This window comes from Eremomyces bilateralis (assembly GCF_010015585.1).
Source record: "Eremomyces bilateralis CBS 781.70 unplaced genomic scaffold P152scaffold_3, whole genome shotgun sequence".
Classification (NCBI taxonomy): domain Eukaryota; kingdom Fungi; phylum Ascomycota; class Dothideomycetes; order Eremomycetales; family Eremomycetaceae; genus Eremomyces; species Eremomyces bilateralis.
In genome coordinates, this window is record NW_022985069.1 from 893,472 (window position 1) to 911,093 (window position 17,622).

The 17,622-nt window shown below is 49.6% G+C and overlaps 9 protein-coding genes across 9 annotated transcripts; 3 read left to right on the top strand and 6 right to left on the bottom strand.

Moving 5' to 3' along the window:
• Positions 1-1,659: 1,659 nt before the first annotated feature.
• P152DRAFT_511736 (uncharacterized protein) lies at positions 1,660-2,938 on the bottom strand. Its single transcript, XM_033682721.1, has 3 exons — positions 2,387-2,938; positions 2,264-2,316; positions 1,660-2,106 (listed from the first exon to the last, which is right to left on the bottom strand). The coding sequence occupies exons 1-3, from the start codon at positions 2,505-2,507 to the stop codon at positions 1,768-1,770; spliced, it is 513 nt and encodes a 170-aa protein (XP_033537243.1). The 5' UTR covers positions 2,508-2,938; the 3' UTR covers positions 1,660-1,767.
• A 134-nt stretch (positions 2,939-3,072) lies between these two features.
• P152DRAFT_190964 (HET-domain-containing protein) lies at positions 3,073-5,682 on the bottom strand. Its single transcript, XM_033674253.1, has one exon. It carries the CDS (start codon positions 5,481-5,483, stop codon positions 3,249-3,251), a length of 2,235 nt encoding a protein of 744 aa, XP_033537244.1. The 5' UTR covers positions 5,484-5,682; the 3' UTR covers positions 3,073-3,248.
• A 407-nt stretch (positions 5,683-6,089) lies between these two features.
• Positions 6,090-7,578, bottom strand: P152DRAFT_464419 (uncharacterized protein; the record flags this gene model as incomplete). The annotated part of the gene is made up of 3 exons (XM_033680565.1): positions 6,090-6,361; positions 6,428-7,203; positions 7,274-7,578. 3 exons carry the CDS (start codon positions 7,576-7,578, stop codon positions 6,090-6,092), a joined length of 1,353 nt encoding a protein of 450 aa, XP_033537245.1.
• Positions 7,579-8,143: 565 nt separating this feature from the next.
• On the top strand, positions 8,144-9,706 carry P152DRAFT_429766 (Aldo/keto reductase; the record flags this gene model as incomplete). The annotated part of the gene is made up of 3 exons (XM_033677371.1): positions 8,144-8,931; positions 8,992-9,157; positions 9,204-9,706. The coding sequence occupies exons 1-3, from the start codon at positions 8,563-8,565 to the stop codon at positions 9,704-9,706; spliced, it is 1,038 nt and encodes a 345-aa protein (XP_033537246.1). The 5' UTR covers positions 8,144-8,562.
• On the bottom strand, positions 9,498-10,943 carry P152DRAFT_191000 (Smr-domain-containing protein). The gene is made up of 3 exons (XM_033674254.1): positions 10,709-10,943; positions 10,288-10,639; positions 9,498-10,224 (listed from the first exon to the last, which is right to left on the bottom strand). The coding sequence occupies exons 1-3, from the start codon at positions 10,749-10,751 to the stop codon at positions 9,831-9,833; spliced, it is 789 nt and encodes a 262-aa protein (XP_033537247.1). The 5' UTR covers positions 10,752-10,943; the 3' UTR covers positions 9,498-9,830.
• Positions 10,944-11,510: 567 nt separating this feature from the next.
• Positions 11,511-12,687, bottom strand: P152DRAFT_429772 (GAF domain-like protein). The gene is made up of 4 exons (XM_033677372.1): positions 12,638-12,687; positions 12,470-12,579; positions 12,049-12,355; positions 11,511-11,980 (listed from the first exon to the last, which is right to left on the bottom strand). Exons 1-4 carry the CDS (start codon positions 12,638-12,640, stop codon positions 11,870-11,872), a joined length of 531 nt encoding a protein of 176 aa, XP_033537248.1. The 5' UTR covers positions 12,641-12,687; the 3' UTR covers positions 11,511-11,869.
• Positions 12,688-12,809: 122 nt separating this feature from the next.
• On the top strand, positions 12,810-13,769 carry P152DRAFT_455335 (uncharacterized protein). The gene is made up of 4 exons (XM_033678768.1): positions 12,810-13,075; positions 13,129-13,309; positions 13,361-13,432; positions 13,490-13,769. The coding sequence occupies exons 1-4, from the start codon at positions 12,916-12,918 to the stop codon at positions 13,719-13,721; spliced, it is 645 nt and encodes a 214-aa protein (XP_033537249.1). The 5' UTR covers positions 12,810-12,915; the 3' UTR covers positions 13,722-13,769.
• A 947-nt stretch (positions 13,770-14,716) lies between these two features.
• Positions 14,717-15,516, top strand: P152DRAFT_389862 (uncharacterized protein; the record flags this gene model as incomplete). The annotated part of the gene is made up of 2 exons (XM_033676006.1): positions 14,717-14,938; positions 14,995-15,516. 2 exons carry the CDS (start codon positions 14,717-14,719, stop codon positions 15,514-15,516), a joined length of 744 nt encoding a protein of 247 aa, XP_033537250.1.
• Positions 15,517-15,597: 81 nt separating this feature from the next.
• On the bottom strand, positions 15,598-17,617 carry P152DRAFT_455336 (mannose-6-phosphate isomerase). The gene is made up of 6 exons (XM_033678769.1): positions 17,355-17,617; positions 17,281-17,301; positions 17,142-17,233; positions 16,843-17,080; positions 16,304-16,780; positions 15,598-16,255 (listed from the first exon to the last, which is right to left on the bottom strand). Exons 1-6 carry the CDS (start codon positions 17,383-17,385, stop codon positions 15,786-15,788), a joined length of 1,329 nt encoding a protein of 442 aa, XP_033537251.1. The 5' UTR covers positions 17,386-17,617; the 3' UTR covers positions 15,598-15,785.
• Between the last annotated feature and the right edge of the window lie 5 nt (positions 17,618-17,622).

Sequence of the window (17,622 nt, forward strand, 5' to 3'; positions counted from 1 at the left end):
TCACGATTGGTGTTACCCATCGTGGCGGTGAGCAAGCAACACGAACCGAGCACCTGGTACGACTCTCTATCAACCACATGTGAGCCGTTTGCAAGGCTCTGGCGCAATTTCCCGATGTCGTGTACCGCTCCTGTATATCCGTTGTTCCCCGAATGATAACTCCGATTGCTCTGCAGAGTAACTCGCACGCTTTTATTCGATTGTGCTTCCATCAACGCGGTCATGGTCATCAAATGGGGAAATGCATGCACATGTAGATGCGAAAGACCCCCCTTGCCGTATAGAGAAGAACCGCCGATGATGCATCGAGAGAGATGGTGCCGGTCAGTCTTCACCGACTCACTTAGATGGTAACATTGGATTGTTTGTTGGGAAAAGGAAGGGGTTCTGGTGACGAAGTTTGGCTCGTTCAATGAGTATGAGCGTCAGTGGTTCCACGAGGCTGTCCGTATGTCGGTCATCATCAGTGCGTTCAGTTCGTATGAATCGGTTTTGCTCCATGGCAAGGAGTCTGCTGAAAGCCCCCGTCGCTTTGGGCTTGTATCCCCTCCGTAGGATCCTGAGGACCTGAATCATGATGGTACAGATCGCCCCTACTATGTAAGTTCTGTCGTAAGGTCTCCTATCTACCGTGTTTTGTTCGCTTCTTGTACCATACTCCAACGAGTCTCCTATGCTCTGTACTTCACACTATTGATATCGATATCAAAAGAGCTAGGGGAAATATATGGTGCGGTAACCAGACGGCCGGATGTAAGAACGATCCTTTCACCTGCGTATTAGGATTCACCCCTCTTCCCCCCTCTTTCCCCCAAACAGGATCGTGTATATATTTATTGATTGTAGCTCTCTTTACATAAAGCCCTGTGTAGTCTAGCTGGCGTTACTACCAATCTTATTAAAAACTTGGCGAAGGGGGAAGTTAATGAGACGTTCTCCAATCTGACCCGGGAGGGGCGGCGTGGCCATTACCAATCCTATAAAAAATTGGCGAAGGGGGGAGTTAATCCAACCGGACCCGGGGGTGCGGTGTGCAATCCAACCTTCAGATCCCGCTTGGACTACTTTTTATTCATTTTTTCTGCAGAGTGATGATGGTGATGATGATGATGATGATGATGATGATGATGATGATGATGATGGGACGGTTGGTCACAGCAGCAGCAGTGAGAAAAATGGCGAATATTCTCTACGCGGATATGTACCGTGATGGCTAGAATGCCATGCTGGATATTAGTGCCAAATTCTGGTCCAGGGGAACGAACCAAAAGTGGATTTGGCTCCAGAAAGGGTTGAAGTATGGACATGATGCTGAACATCAAATCCAGTATGGCATTCGTAGACAGGAAAAGATATAGACATATGAAGCCGAATTATTTTCTTGACAATGTTTGTACAAGTTTTCTTAATCTTCATTTTCAGTCGTGGTGTCTATTTTGAACCTGTTCGTCATATCTTTATGATAGCCGGAGCCCCTGAAAGCATTGAATACACTGAGTTGGTTTCTCAAGGCCCTGAGGATTCAACATATCTCACCGATATCCTTTTCAGCATTCACTGCCTAGTGTGTGATCATGCAAATGAAATGTGCATCTTGAGGAATCAGTTCCATTTTTGCTTTGTTAGGCTCCTTCATTTCAGCAGATTCCTTGTTCAGTGCCTCCTTCATATATTCGCATTTCCTCATCATCTTTTTGATTGCAGTTTTGAATGCAGCTCTGAATGGAATATTGGATTGGATATAGAGCAATTGGACCACCCGCTGGATCAGATATCGAGGCAGTGGTCTGTTCTCCAGTGACTCAGTGAGTCACGAATCAAACTGTCTGAGAAATCATACAAAGCACTGTGCTTCATCACAGACTCTGTATCTCGTACTCCTTGGCACAGGAAGTCCAGCGCCGGCGTGTAATACTTTGAAGCTAGAGATTTCGGGATATCAGGGTCGGTAGGTATAAGTACGGTGCCGAGATTCGGCATTCCTAACATAACCTTCGAATAAGGCGGCATGTAAAGGTGCCATTTGACTTCCAGTGCTGGTGCTGGGGTGCTGGGGGGAATATTGGCTGGCCGTTTCACGATCAGAATTGGGTCTAGAGGGCCGAGCTACAAGAGCAGGCGTTAGTGCCGAGTAGGTCTTACAACGTCTAACACGCATAAGGTACTTAAGTAGAGCAGTGTAAAACTGAGAAAAAGCTAGAATTCTAGTGATAGTGCTTTCAAAGTGACCAAGCGATTTGGGAACAAGTACTTCGAGACATACCTCAAAGAGGGACGATTGCCCTGCATCCCTATGTCCCTCTTTGATTGTCTCGCCTACAGTTGTGTCTTGAAGATGTTCAGACGCCTACAGTTTAGGGCCTTGCTCGTTGCCCTGATCTTGTACTTCTTGGTTCTCCGCTGCCGCTGTATGCGCAGGGCTCCTCCCTCGCTCTCAGGTTTTGTTCCAGTTCCAATATCAGACTCTCGGCTGTCTCCTCTCCCGCTTGTTGTGCCATCAACACCATGATCAGTTTCTTCACTGTTTTTTGAGCTGGACACTTGAGCTTCCGGTTCGTGGGAGGCACAGTTCCAACCTAGAGGGAGATCAGCCGCCCCCGACGAAGACCCAAGTCTTCCCTCGTTCGATTTTGGTGATCCCAGTTTCCTTGGTAATAGTGTTGTAGCTTGAAGAAGGTTGGCGATAAGGCGTGTGTAGCCCGGCAGAGGTTTATATGCCCCCTTATGATGACTGACATAGGAAAATATGGTCAAGAAAGAGTCAATGAGTAGAATGGATAAGACCGCTGGAGAAGCCAATAAATTATGACCAAAAGATAGGCAAGGTTGGAATTAATGAAATTCGACAACGACTCTTTGCTTTTAGCATAAGAGGGAAAGAAATGGCACTAGCAAGACATGGAAGCTAGAGACCGATATAATCTTTACGCCCCTTCAAGCGTCCACGAATGATACTCCCTTAGATAAAACTAGAAAGGTAACCCAAGGATAGATTGATGAGTGATGCATTAAAAAGGAGCAAAAAGAAAAAAAGAGTGGCCTCCACGGAGGAATCGAACGTCCATCCCAGCGCGGTAAATCTCCTGTCCCGGCCTACCGTCCCGGGATAACTGCTATTTACTGGCTTGACCATCTTAGCTGCCTTGAAGGCAAGTTGGTTTAATTGATTGATATGTAAACTTAGGCGAATATGACCCCTTTCATGTTAATCTTGAAAACTCAACAAGTCAGTTCGACTCCCTCACTCCTCAAGCCATTGCAATCGCCTGCCACTTTGGATTGACACTCTTCCATTTGTTCAATAGTACGACATCATCGCACAGTTGCACTCGATATGCTATGCCATCCCGATACTCAATCAGCATCACAGACATCACCTCCTCATCAACCTCATCAATCTCGTCCTCACCCTCTAAATATTCTCGCCTGCTCTTCCTTGACAAACTTGTCATTCCCGTATTTACGACGATGAAATCACCCAATTTCGATTGTTCAACTTGATAAAACTCAGGGAGCACAATTGTTCCTATCTCCTCCAAAGAGACAGGATTTCGAATAATGTGACCTTCGTTTGGCAGTTTTGGATCTAACGATATAAGAGTCTCCTCGGCAATAAGAAGCTTTGCTGTCATTGTCAGGAAGCAGATCGTCTGCGAGACCACTGATCTTAAACTTTGCCGGCTGATTTTCAGTTGCGATGTATATTGAGCTCCATTTATCGCAACGGGAGAGAGCGTGAGTGAGAGGTGATCTTTCGCAGGGTCAAAACTAAGCGATCTCTTAGCCACAGAGGACGAAGATGGACTCGTCGATACTCTGTTTAGAAGCTGAATTGAAATGCGCTTCAGTGGTCTGAAAGCTGGCTTGCGATATCGTGGCCATTCCTCGGTCTGCCCACCGTACTCACTGGAGCTTCCAGGCTGGCTTTCAATCAAACGTAGGGACGGGGAAAGATCCCCCTTCGCCCAATCCAGGCGATGGAAGGAAATGTGGAAGTTGGTACGTCTCGAACAAGCCTCCTGAAAGGAGACTGGATATTTCTCTGGACTTTTCCAGCCCAGGAATGACCAGGTTGGGAATTCTATTCGTCGCTGAAGGGTCCGTGGATCCTCAAATCTCCACAGCAGTCCTTCACCAAAGATCAAGGACGGTATACCCGAAAAATGAGGACCGAGTCGCGGCTTTAGATTGGACAAGATCCCTTCTAAGGCAAACAAAACATCCTCATCGTTGGTGAGGTCACGCTGGGAGTAGACGGTTATGGTGGACTTGTACCCAGACGTCGGAAATGGATCGGACATTGACCTCCTGTATTTGGCGTGTCCTGGCTGCTCAAAAGACTTGTGTCCCTCACGGCTGTGCTCTTCAAGATATAATTGGGGAAGACCGAGGGCTTCGGACTCGAGGATCGTATCCTCCTGCCAAACTGCACTCTGGCATTGATAAAATGCTTGGCTTTCGGTAAAGATAAGGAGCCGCGTTGAGAAGATCTTCTCTTGTAGTGTCCAGCCGCGACTTTCCCACGGTAAATTTCCGATAGCTTGAGCGAAAGGTTGCGCACTGGAAAAGTGAAGGTCTCCATGGGTCACCTCCTGTTGAACTGGAGACCTAGGGTGCGATCTCATGCCGGGCAATCCGGTTTCGGCGTTTGGCATGCCGCTCACTATAGTGAGTTGAGCATTGTCATAAATCTCGTTCATCAACTTCAAGTGATTCTTGAAGGCGCTCTCAGCTCGTTCCTGGACGATGCACAGAGCGTCAATCCAAAGATACTGAAAGCCCAACCGCTGTGCAAGCTCAATCGCGTCTCGGAACGTCGCGGGCACTTCAGTCCGAGAGGAGTCCAAAGCATGGGGCGTTGTCAACATCGGATATGTATCTTTGTTCAACAATAGCCTTTTGCAATCGCCCCAAACATAGCTCAGAGCAGCATATCTGGAGGTAATCTCTAACTCCACAACGCATGCTTTCTGAGTATCGATCAAACGGAATGGAAGGGCAAGCGCCTCAGCAGACGGTTCCTGGGAAGAGTGAGAGTGTTTCGTATCGCAGAGATCTAACCACTCTTGGACGAGGCCAAAATCTAGGCTCGGTTTGACTCGTCTTCCACAACAAAGGGACGATAGCCCAGGGGGACGGAGCGGAAGGACGAAAGCTGATTTGGTTGATTCCGTCCCTCCCAAGCCATCATCGTCCCCGAATACTGTCAATTCGAGCCTCTTCAAAGGAACATATTGAGCTCGGTCCCAATAAGAGCCTATGGCAGTTGACATCGCAAGTATAGTACTCTCTGGACTCGGATTGTTGGCGCCATAGCTGGAGCTTGGATAAAAGATCCTCAAAATAAAGTCACAGAATGTGCAGGACGATCGACGAGAGAGGAGGGTCTTCAAGTCCAGATCGGCATGTTCGCTGCCATACCGGTGTCGTGATTCTAGAGCCTGCTCTACAAGGGACTGACAGCTCTGACAAATGCCGACCATTTCATAACGCTGACTTAAAGCTCAAGCAGACAAGAATAAAAGGATAACCGTACAAGATGCCATCAAACATGAGAACAGGACGTCAAGGATGAGGACAAAAGCCTAGGAGGAACCAGTACACTCATGTTGAAAGCATGTTGATCCTGCTGCCTACTGGTATTAAAATTGATTTCAACCAGGCACTCTGAACTTCCCAAAACCTAGACTGAGAAAGCTAAGCTGTACCCACCCAGGTACATTATCTAGCAAGCGGCCAGGGCAAGTGAAACACTGAGGCTGTGCAATTCCAAACGCAATGCGCGTGGACACGAACAAGCAACCGAGGACTTGGTGCAACAGTACGCGTAAGGAATTCCGGTGCACAGAATGTGTCATTCGCGCCGTGTTCTATTTATCAAATCCCATGTACAAATATCAGACAAGAGTTTTGGGGCAACATGCTTCCCAAATTACCAGATCCATATTGGATCGCCAAGACCCAGCTGTTCAACAACATGCGCCTGCAAATGCATATATGATGGCCCCAATCTCGACCGTGCTGCGCTTTATATCGCAAACGACACCACTATGCCGGCCGGCCGATACTCGAGGAATCCGAGAAACCCATCAATCGTCTATGTCGCTTTCAGCGATCTCGTACTGCTCTAACTTTTGTCGACGTTCCTCGCCCATTTCCTTGTATGTAGCCCAACTAAGCAGAAGGAATGCGAAAATGATCAGAAGACCGCCTCCGATAGCAGCCGGAGTGAGAGGCGACTTCAACGGCTCCGGGAGGAGCTCGTCTATAATAGCAACGATGAAGATCGTGAGTAGTGCAGCCACCGATGACAATACCGGCGATGTCAGGCTGATCAAGACAAGGAAAGAGCCGGAGAATACTGAGATCACATTAGCTGATGATCTTGCCCCAGATTTCAGGATTTCCACGTTTGACGAGAACATACCTGCATTTGACAAAACGCTGATAGCCATCATCCAAGCAGCCTCGCCTCGAGGCAGTTCAAATTCTTCCAACCCAGTCATATGGAGGATCGGTAAGGGTATCCAAAGGATACAAAGTGTGAAGACTCCAATGCAGCTACCGAAGGTGTTGGCGAAAATCATGCCGCGCCCGGGACTCGTGCTATCAGGAGGACAGGCAACCCTTTTGTACAGGACTTCATAGAAGCCGTAGAGGACGCTTCCCAGACCGATGATGAGGTTACCCAACGATCGATTCTTCGGTTCGTGATCGGGCAGCTGCGTGTCGGGACCTCCAGTTCCACCACCTCCTTTACTTCCATGTTTCCCAGGAGCCTGCCCACCGTACGCAACGACTAGCACACCGGCAATCGCAATGGCTACAGCTAGGACCTTAGACCACCGGAGCTTCTCGCGCAAGATCGGAATACTGAAAGCATAAGCAAAGAATGCGGAGCAGTTGTAGATCGCGGTCAGATCGCTCGCCGTTGTTAGATCCACCGCTAGATACCAAGTACCCCCGGCGACTGTGAGTGCGGAAGTTACAAAAGCCGTCGTTCGGATCATATACGGGACTGGGGACTTGGCGACCTGGTAGGGATTGAGTCGCAGAGTCTGGTGTTCAACCATCTGACCGGTTTGCCGGAGTATTTGTACATGCCGTTTCCAGAACACGTTCCATGGCATATTCCATTTCTGAAGTCTCAGAATGAGTAGCTGTGTTGGCCAAAGGAGAGACCATGATCCGTGGGTCAAGTACCTAATACGAACGCCCTGTCAGGTTTGGATTGCCTGCTGGGGCCTGGGAGGGGAAGCCGGCTGGAACTTACAGCATGCAATACGCTTTATTCCAATGCAAATTTGTCTGAATATACACAGCCGTCTCGGTCTGCACCGCAAAGCTGATCAAGCTAAGCAATAGGAAAAATCCAGCGTACGTATACCGGGTCCTGGTCGCTTGCTTTGCGGCAACCTCGGGGTCCCGTTCATGGAAGGTGGACGTCCGACTTCTAGCTGGCGGCGGAGGAGAGTTGTAGACAGCCTGCGATTCTAGATTCTCCTCGGAAAGCAACGGTTGACGCGATCGACCCTCCGAACGGGTTCGCTGCGAAGAAGGACGAAGATCGGAAGGCATATCGGCGATGGGGTGGAGGGGATCGAGTTCACCCCCCCAGGCATCGAGATCGAAGTCGCTATCCGAGTCTTCGCTCTCTGCGGCCGATATGGGCTTCGGATCTATGATTCTTCCCGCAGTGTGAGTTCCGTCCGTCGCTGTGACTTGACATTGAGAGGAAATCGGTGGATTCGTACCACGCTCCCAGTCGTCAGAATGATTATGAAATGTGTCGGAATGCCCAGGTGTCACCCCCTTTCGAGCAGAACCGTTATGGCGGTCGTGAACCATATGAAGTGAGATGTAGTATGAACATGGGACAAGACAAAGCTTCTGCAGATATCCACGACTAAACTGTATAGTGCAGTGTTGGTTGAAGCAAATCAAAGAAGGGGTGCCGAGTCTCCGAACTTCCCGGTGTGGTGTACGTGTAGTATGGATACCAGTACATTCTCAGCCGTGCTGATCATCTGGACGCAGGGGTCATCTCCAATCGTCACACGCACCGCTCCAGCGCGAGACCGCTAGGAAATCCGTATCTAACACCTGGAAACAGTAGCTAATTAACCACCCTCTGAAGTAACTTCGAGCTTGGTACCATAGCCCTGCCGAATTAAGATGGAATCTTGCATCATCGCCGCTACTGACGTGGACCAGCGATCCCCAACTGCATCTTACTACGTACTCCGCACTGTGACTCCAATCTCAACACGAGCGCTCCTGCGAGCAAGAACACCCCCAAGCCGAAAAGCTCTCAGATAGCTTCAATTGGTCTCAATCTGCGGGTGCTAGTTACTATATTAAGTAGCCGGTAGCTGCTATCTATCCGAATTCGGAGAGCTCATCATAGATTACGTCCCAACTCCGCTGAGCATAAGTGCATAATACATGTGTTATCCCGACCATCCAAACCCGAAAGTATAAAAGCATCGAATGCCCCCATCGCCCCCGCACCACCCCCATTTTCCCCTGTGAAAGTACCATCGTCGATATTACACTTGCAAAATGCCTCTTGTTGCTAAGCGGCCGAAAGACCGGGTTATCCTGGGCCTGATGACCTTTGGGCCAGATGAGAGTCAAGGCGCCCGCGTGACGTCTCTCGACGACTTCAACGAATGCTTGGACTATTTCCAAAGTCAAGGCTATAACGAGATTGATACAGCCAGAACGTACGTAGGGGGAAAACAGGAAGCATTCAGTGCCGAAGCCAAATGGAAAGAGCGTGGATTGACTATCGCTACCAAGGCGTATCCCTCCCAGCCAGGCCTGCACAAGCCGGAAGTCCTGACGAACACTTTCAACAAGAGCTTGTCGGAGCTGAAGTCTGATAAAGTGGATATCTTTTACCTTCATGCTGCGGATAGGAGCGTCCCGGTCAGTGAGCCGCAAATCAAATGTGTCCAGAATATGAAGTGCATACTAACATATAATCAGTTTGCGGAAACCCTAGAAGCCGTCAATGAACTCTACAAACAAGGCAAGTTTGTGCAGCTAGGTCTAAGCAACTACACTGCCTTTGAAGTTGCGGAGGTTGTCCTGACATGCAAGGCAAATGGATGGGTGCGGCCAACGATCTATCAAGCCATGTACAATGCAATCAGTAAGTGAACCCCAAAGACTGTTCTTACGTCTTCTGACAGTAATAGCGCGCTCAATCGAGGCTGAGTTGGTAGTTGCATGCCGTCGCTATGGCCTCGACATTGTGGTTTACAACCCCCTGGCCGGTGGACTCTTCTCTGGCAAGTACAAGACCAAGGAGATTCCAAAGGAAGGACGATACAGCGAAGCAGGCGGGAAGATGGGCTCGAATTATCGCAATCGATACTTCAAGGATTCAATCTTTGACGCGCTCCGCATCCTCGAGCCGGTGGTGCAGAAGCACGATCTGACCCTTCTCGAGACCGCCTTGCGATGGGTCGTCCACCACTCGGCCCTCAACATCAAGGACGGAAATGATGGCATCATTATCGGCGTGAGTAGCATCAACCAATTGAAAGGCAACCTGGCCGACCTCGAGAAAGGCCCTCTGCCAGAGGAAGTGGTCAAGGCCCTTGATGAGGCATGGCTGATCAACAAAGCGACGACGGCCAACTATTGGCACCTTGATCTGAAGTATACGTATGACACACAGAAAGCGCTCTTTGGCTGAGGACTTTGATACATTTATGGAACGTAAGTGCCTCCTGCAGCGCTGTATACGGACAGCAACCCGATGATCCTGTCCAGTCCCTTGCATAAACATCCGTGAAACTCGTCTTGTGACTTCATAACCATCACATCACCACACAACATCCACGAAGAGCTTTGAAAAGCTTCGGACCCCCCTTTTTCACTGCTTCCTCAACATGACTGTACTGTTGCTGCTGGTGGGCCTGCCCATGATGTTGTTGAGCATGTGGTTGCTGATATCCTGCTTGTGCTTGGCCATGATGTTGAGAATGTTGAACATGTTGCTGCTGGTGCCCTCCTTGTGCATGCCCGTGTCCACTACTGGCCCCTGGATGGCCAGGTTGAGGCAAGATGGCTGGTCCACCTGCCAGATTAACATAAAGCCGCCCTTGGTTCTGTTCAACTTGGAATTGGAGTCCCTCTTCTCGAAGCAATTCTTCTACAGCCTGCCTCAGCTTTGGTATGTGGCCAGTAGAGTGATTCCCTTTCCCAACAATGCTGCAAAGAACGCATTAGTCCTATCCTTGCCAATGGGTAGCAACCCATGGATAGATAACTTACACATGCAGATGGGTTTGATTCCGCCGTCGGTCGACCGAAATGCGTTCCCGCAAGATCTGCTCCGCTTCCTGCACGTATTGACCATGCAGATCTATCTCGTCCCCTTGTACTCTTCCCGGCGCGTTGTTCTCCCGGAATATAAACTCCGACGCTTGTTTATTATATTGCTGTCCCTTCTTCTCGTGATCATCGGCCTGCCGATGTAGTCGGTCCTTCTCTCCATAGTCGCGTCGCTGTCCCGCTTCCCGGGCGTCGCGTCGCAGTTGGTTTTCTCTATCGAACTCTCGTCGCGCAAGGTCTCGAAGTCGGTCATATTCTTGTTCGGAGTCTCTGTTTGCGTCGTGATTGAATGCTGGCGTTCAAGTTCCTGTTAGCGCTTGGGTCCCGATGGCGGCATTTCGTCTCAAGGCTGGGGACTCACCTCTGCCTCCCAACTGTGTAAACGAGTCCAAATTGTGTGCCATTGTCGGGAAACGAATAGTGTATATTGTTTACAAGCTTGATATGTACATTGAAGCGAAACGAATGCAAAAGACTAATCAGTTGGAAGGTAACGATTGACGAGGAGCGATCAAATAGGTCGGCTATCCTATTCCGCCGTTCTCTGCCACGACATGTTGCCAGCGCGAAGTCGTCCAATCAATTCAGGGTCCACACCGAGGTTTCAGTATCTCGAGTTCTCGACTGCTTGTGTTCGTACCAGATCGATTTGAAGGTAAGTCCAAATATATCAGTCTAATCTGAGTCCGAAGACCGGGTGTGTTTTATATAGATTCGGTTTTTAACGACGCAATGACGTGAAAGAGTTTATGGCTCCGGAGTCACCGAGTCAGGAGTCCCTCTTTTACCCTAGCCGCGACGACACGTTCGGTCTGCATAGAAAAGCAGTTCGAGATGATAAGTGCCAGTAACGGAGACGCCGATATCCCTTAGCTTAAGAGTTCCATTCTGGACCATCGTGGCGGCTTGCCTGATATCCCCTAATTCTTACAAGAATTTGCCTCCTACTCGGAGCCCCTTGAACATGACCAAACCTACGGTATTGAACTGGTTGGCGATACGACCCTTGGACGGATGCAAGCACCATCTGTTCATAGGAAATTGACAGCCTGTTCCCATCCCAAAAGGCATCTGGACAGCGACGCGTGGGTCTTCTCCGGAGATTTCGCCTAGTGCCCATGCCTCCATTTCGTTAGGTTGTGTCCATCAGGCTAGTTCGATGTGCACTACTATCATCTGGATGTGGTTTCTGAGTAGGGGGTTGACTTAACTACAATCAAGCTATTTGGAAGTCCAAGCCATAATGAGGTAGGATAGGAATGACATATTTTCTAAATTTCATCAAATGAATGTAGTTGGGTCAGGAATAGGTGTGCCACCCAAAATCGTAACGAAGGGCTCAATTGCTGTGTACCCCTATGTGGACTAAGAGAAAGAGGATGGCTCAAACTATACCCATTGTGCAAAGTTCCAGTGAACTGCATCTTGCATAGTAACAAGAAGGGATGAGTGAGGGATATGCTATGGTTTGAGGCATCCTATGTAGTTGTAAATAGTCCTGTAAAGGGTGGGACTACGCAATTCAAAAATCGCAAGTTTCGGCGATTAGATTAGCGAGCTTCTCCAAAAGCTGTGCATCTTCAGAGTTGAACCCGTTCAACTCACTGCAATCAATATCGATGATCGCAACAACCTACACCATAGTCAGTCACAAGTACTGTCATGCTTCTACATTGGACCAGGGAATCTCCTCTGCCATACCTTTGAGTTCTGAATGATGGGAACCACGATCTCGCTCTTACTGTTAGAATCGCACGCGATATGACCAGGGAATTCATCCACATTGGGAACCACTTCCGTCATCATAGTGGCAGCGGCAGCGCCACAGACACCTTGCCCGACCTTGATGCTTTGACAAGCAACATGGCCATGGAACGGACCCAGAATCAGCTCCTGGTGATTGAGTGGATTGATAAAATAGAAACCACACCAGTTGATGGCAGAGACAGGTCCATCAACAGACTTTAGGGCGTGATGCAACAGTGAGGATGCGTTCGAGAGATTACTGGAATCAACTTTAGCATCAGTCCCGGAAGAGCGGATTGATCAGCAATCAAGCACCTACCTGACCTACATATATTAAATGAGCAGATATTCATCTCTAGTGTTCGGATATATGCTCACCCAATTTCTTTGCCCAGCAAACAAAGCTTCCGCCTCCTCTAACACTCGCGCATAGGCTTGTGCCTTCGACAGGCCTTGCTCGAATGTTGATGCCTCCGCATGATGAACCTGAGTCAGATGCCGTTAATAATCTTGATATAGCCTAGTAGATTCCACACAGACAAACCATTTTGAAAGGGCTCCAATTAATTAGTATATTTCGCTGATGAAACCGTTTCGCGTGTGAGATATTCAGCTATTAGGCATTCGAAAGCACGATATTTGCACGTCATGTCACGTGACAACGCGTTGTCTCGTGTTGATTCACTTTTGGGCCTTGCACCGGCATGAGACGGTGATGCACCTGCGACTGGAAAGGACAAGAATTATTGTGAATCCACACCTCCAATGCTTGAGGAGATGTAACATCTATGAGACATCCCACATGATTGCCAAGTCTTCACGATGGGTGACTCCACAGTTGTCTCTGTCAAGAGCTCATTTCTTCGATCGCAAACGCGTCTCCTTACCCAACCCGTGCAGCCGTCATCAAGATGGGCGGAGCGGAACTCTAAACAAGAGAATAACTTGCCGGATGAGACTGTGCGAGATGTGTTGCGTGAAGGTATCTATCCTACAACATTTTCGAAATAAGTATATGGGAATTAAGGATGGCAGTGAACCGAATTCTACGACGGCATAACAAATCAGTCTACTCCTCGCTGAGCATTCAGCATGTTGCTGAGCAGATTGACAAGCTGTACTGGAATGCTGGAGGAGTGGATCTTTACTCGTCAAACCCGGGCTCGGAAGACACGAGTGCTTTGCTTCGCGTTCATGACGACTTCACCGAGCAAAGGTAACTATGGTGCGGAGGCCTAGCTACAATTAGTCACTGACTTATATCAAGGCACATTGACAAGCTACCAGAGGAATGGGAAGATGAAGATGATCCCACAGCAACAGAGGAGGCTCAAGAGGAGTGAGTAATGCCAGGAGTCGCGATCGCTTTTGTCGGACAGGAACTAATCCGCAGTAGATACCGTGCTCTAACCAAGAAGCTCCAAAGTCTGTCTGAGCGTCGCAAAGCTCTGAGAAACAAGTTGGAATCATATCAACAATTGGAGTCCCTGTTGGCCCCGTTCCAGCAGCCACTAGAGAGTGTCCAACCCAATCTTGTAACCCGTGATTCCGAACTGGCTGCTGAACTCGAGAAGACTCATGCACTGGGCATACGGGTAGCTGCCCGAGTTGCCACAATGAAGGAATGAAATGTAGTATACAATAGTGGATAGTTCTCTACGAAATCATGATCTTGAACATACTCCCATAGCATCTGCGGATGCGGTATACGCTCCATGATGAGTCTTTTTCCGTGCCCTACCCACCCTGGAAATATTCTCAGAAGGCTATAAATGCAAGAACAGTAGTTAATAGTTGTAATATCTGCTCGTGCCAGGTGAGCAGCGTCAGGGTCCGCGAAACAGTGCATGTGTCGTTGCCCATTGCGTTCGTTTGCGATGCCTTCAGCACACGATGTTTGTGAACTTAATTTTTCCTCTCCATTCATTCTTTAACTTCTCGACTTAACAACGTAGAATGAGTATGCACGGAAAAATGCCTTTTTCGCGAGCACCAGGACTGACGAGGATGACATTATTATTAGGAACAAGATGAACGGCAAGAAGTCCAACTCCTTTTATCCCGCCCAGAATGAGTGGGAGGGGATTTGGGACAAGATGTCAAGTAAGTCACACTACGACAGCCACTCCCAGGGTCGGTTTCCATTATATGCTGTGCGGTGAGGAAAGTATATCAATTCGATCACCATAATACTCAAGGCCTATCTGGGGATGGTCCGTGCCATCGATCAGAGCATTCCTAATAAGCCTTCGGGGTTTAACCGGAGTTTAGCCGCATTTTATCCGTTGCTTCTCCGGATAGCTAACTAACCCTTGCTCTCACAGCCAAATCATCTCTAAGTCACTCACGATCTGCCAGTGCTGAAACGGTCATCTTCGCTCCTGTGCACAAAGGAAAGGGGAAGCAAATTGAAGTGTCCCATCCACTCCCTGCGCTTCCTATCCAACCTCCCTTCCGTGCTACTGCACCTTCCTTCTATCCTCGAAGCCCGCTTCCAACCCCTGGCGAAGTTCCCTATCCCGCTCGCATCAAGCGCCCGTTCCGAAAGGACCAATTCCAAAAGCACCAGCCCCGCCGCTCGGGAAGCATGACCGGCTTCCCTCTGATTGAATCTCCCGGCGCGATGGCAGGCAACGTTCCCAGGCAGGCGCCTTCTCCCGGACCAGGACCACATCAACCAAATGGAATTGGTGGAGCGGCACTCGGCCTCGGTGGACCGCTTCCGCAGGCGGGACACCAGATGGACATGAATCATCTCTGGAACATGGTGCAGGAATTATCTGCGCAATTGGCCGAGAACCGAGCCCACGTTTCGCATATCCTCAATGGAGTTCAGCAGATTCAGGTAAGATTGGCTAGTGATATCATATACGACCTATTCTAACAGAACTCCTTTCACAGGTCCGCGCAGCGGAAGACGGTGCCTCTCCTACCATCACCGAAGTGAACGGCGAACTTCAAGCCAACCGTGCCGCCGAACTCGCGACCGTCCATAACCAGCTCTCCGCCGCGAACCGCAAGGTCGCCGCCCTCGAAGCCTCCAACGAGGAATTCAAGCAACTGGTCACCGACTTCGAGAACGCCATGGAGCTCATCCTCACCAAGCTGCGCCCGTACGCATACCACCACGCGCAAGCCATCAACGCGACCAAGGCGCACTACAACCATCTGCTCGAACAGGAACGCGCAGCGAACCTCCAGATGCGCCTGCAGCTGGTCGATTGGCAGGATGGGCTTCGTCGCGTCAACACCTATGCGCGCGAGGCGCTCAACCACAGTAGCGAGGCGAGGCTCCCCTATATCCGGCGCATCGCGGGGCTGAAGAACGAGAATCGCACGCTTCGACGATTAGCGGGGTGGCCGGAGAGGGACGACAGCAGCGACGAGGAGGAGGATGAGAAGGACGAAGAACGCGCGGCTTAGTCGCAGTCCCTTCACACCATCATTGCATTTGGCGTTCAGAAGGACATGATGAGTTATGGCACGGCTGGAAATACCCTGATGCCCATTGAGTAGCGTCTCATTGGCAACCCTGGCGTTCTGGTTATGCTCTCAAGCACTATGGATACTACGATTGGTTTCACAACCACCAAAAAGCAGCATGATCTGCACCATTCAACCTTGAGTTTTTTCATGTTACCGTGATTGCCGCCTAATGCTGCTTTTGTCCAGCCTGTTTCCTCTGAACCTGCTTATAGTTGACTCTTACTGCCCAACTCGCAGAACGCCTGAAACGCTATGAGCGGGTCCTCACCAGTGCTTTCAATGACACACTCCGCAGTAGCACCAACGAAGAATACATATCCCGGCTTTACCGTCTCCTGCTTCGGCCCCACCGACACCGTACCTTCTCCGGACGTGCAGATAATGATGCTCGGGCCGGCGATCGGATCGAATGTCGCCTTGGCCTCACTCTTCTTGAGCTCCGTCTTGATGACGCTGAACTCTTCGATGGGCGGGTCGTAGAGGGTCGCAGATGAGTTTGAGGAGTAAGCTTTCGCGTTGAGTACGACGTGTGCGTATGGGGCCGGCTCCATCTTCTGCTCCTCGATGGATCCATATGAGTATGTGAGCATGGAAGTCAGAGTGGAGACATCTTTGAACTTGGGTGTAAAGCCAGCGCGGACGACGTTGTCTGATGATGCCATGCACTCAATTATATCTGTGATCGCATTAGTGGGGCCTTGATCGATATATCCAGTACTCGTACCTCCTGAGATATATGCATGGATATCATCGGCCTGCAAGAACATCGCCTCACCCGGCTCCAGTTTCACAAAATTGAGGAAGAACAACACGAACAGCCCAATATCTCCAGGAAATTCTCCGTTCAATCGGGTTACTAAATCAGCAAGCTCCTGGCCCTCATTCGATGATCCGCCTCCCCCGGCAAACTGAGAGCCTTGCGACTCGGCCAGGGCTACGAGCTCCTTGCTTGCAGATGCCAACGAGTCAGCAGCACCATTCATGAGAGAAGTGAATGCTTCCCGGAGGGCTTTTTTGCCTGCACCGTCATCCTTTGCCTCAGATGCGACCTCCTCAAAGCTCTTCGCCTTGTCTTCTCCAACCAATCTGCGAAGGGGCGGGATTGACTGGAGGAAGTGAGCAATCTCAGGGAGAGGCCGGAAACCACAGAGACCCTCGAAAGGAGTGATGGCAATTGTCATCTCAGGCTTATGATTGTCGTCTACCGGCATTCAGTCAGAATATTTCGAACCTAGACTTCTAGCACATTTTCCTTGGACTTACCAGGATAGTTCTTCGGATCTTTGGCGTGAAGTTGCTCAGCCAACTTCTTGTTCGGATGCGCCTGGATGCTGAGCACTTTCTCTATCGATAGCACCTTGAACAAGAAGGGAAGCTTTCCCCCGTATTTCGAAGTGATCTCGGTGGACATAAGGGCGTGGTTGTCCTGTACGAGGTCGACGAGGGACCGCTGTGTTTTCATGTCCTTGGAAGGCATCTTGGGGTGCGTACCCATCCATAGCTATGCGAATGAAGTCCTTCGTAAGCTCTTGAATTTGGTCAGGTTATTTCCTTGCACATACTTCGGCATACGGCTTTTCCTCTTCAATCGAAAAGTCGTCGGTCTCGCTTGCTGCGGCGAAACGGGCAGCAGCAGATGCCTTGCCAACCTTTCCTAAGATTCTTCAGCCCGAGTATAGCTAATGTCAATGGTGACATTACCCCAATCATAGCTGTTGACCCCTATATGAATATCAGATACTGTAAGGACAAATGATTTTGATTCAATTCCTCACCGCATTGGAGTCGGATTAGCGGCACTTGCATGGCGGGGACGATGACTCCAAGTTCAGGGACGGTGTGGTTTCTACAAGGAAATACTTAGGGTGTCAGGGTGTCTGAAGGGGTGATCTGGAGGAGAACCCAATTATTGAACCATGGAAATGGTTATGTCTGAAATGTAAATGTGGTTGCAAATTTGAGATGGTTCCTTTCTGTGCTCCTTGAAGCTCATCCTTGATGATGCATGTGTCGCGCATCTCGACCTCTCACGAATCACCAACT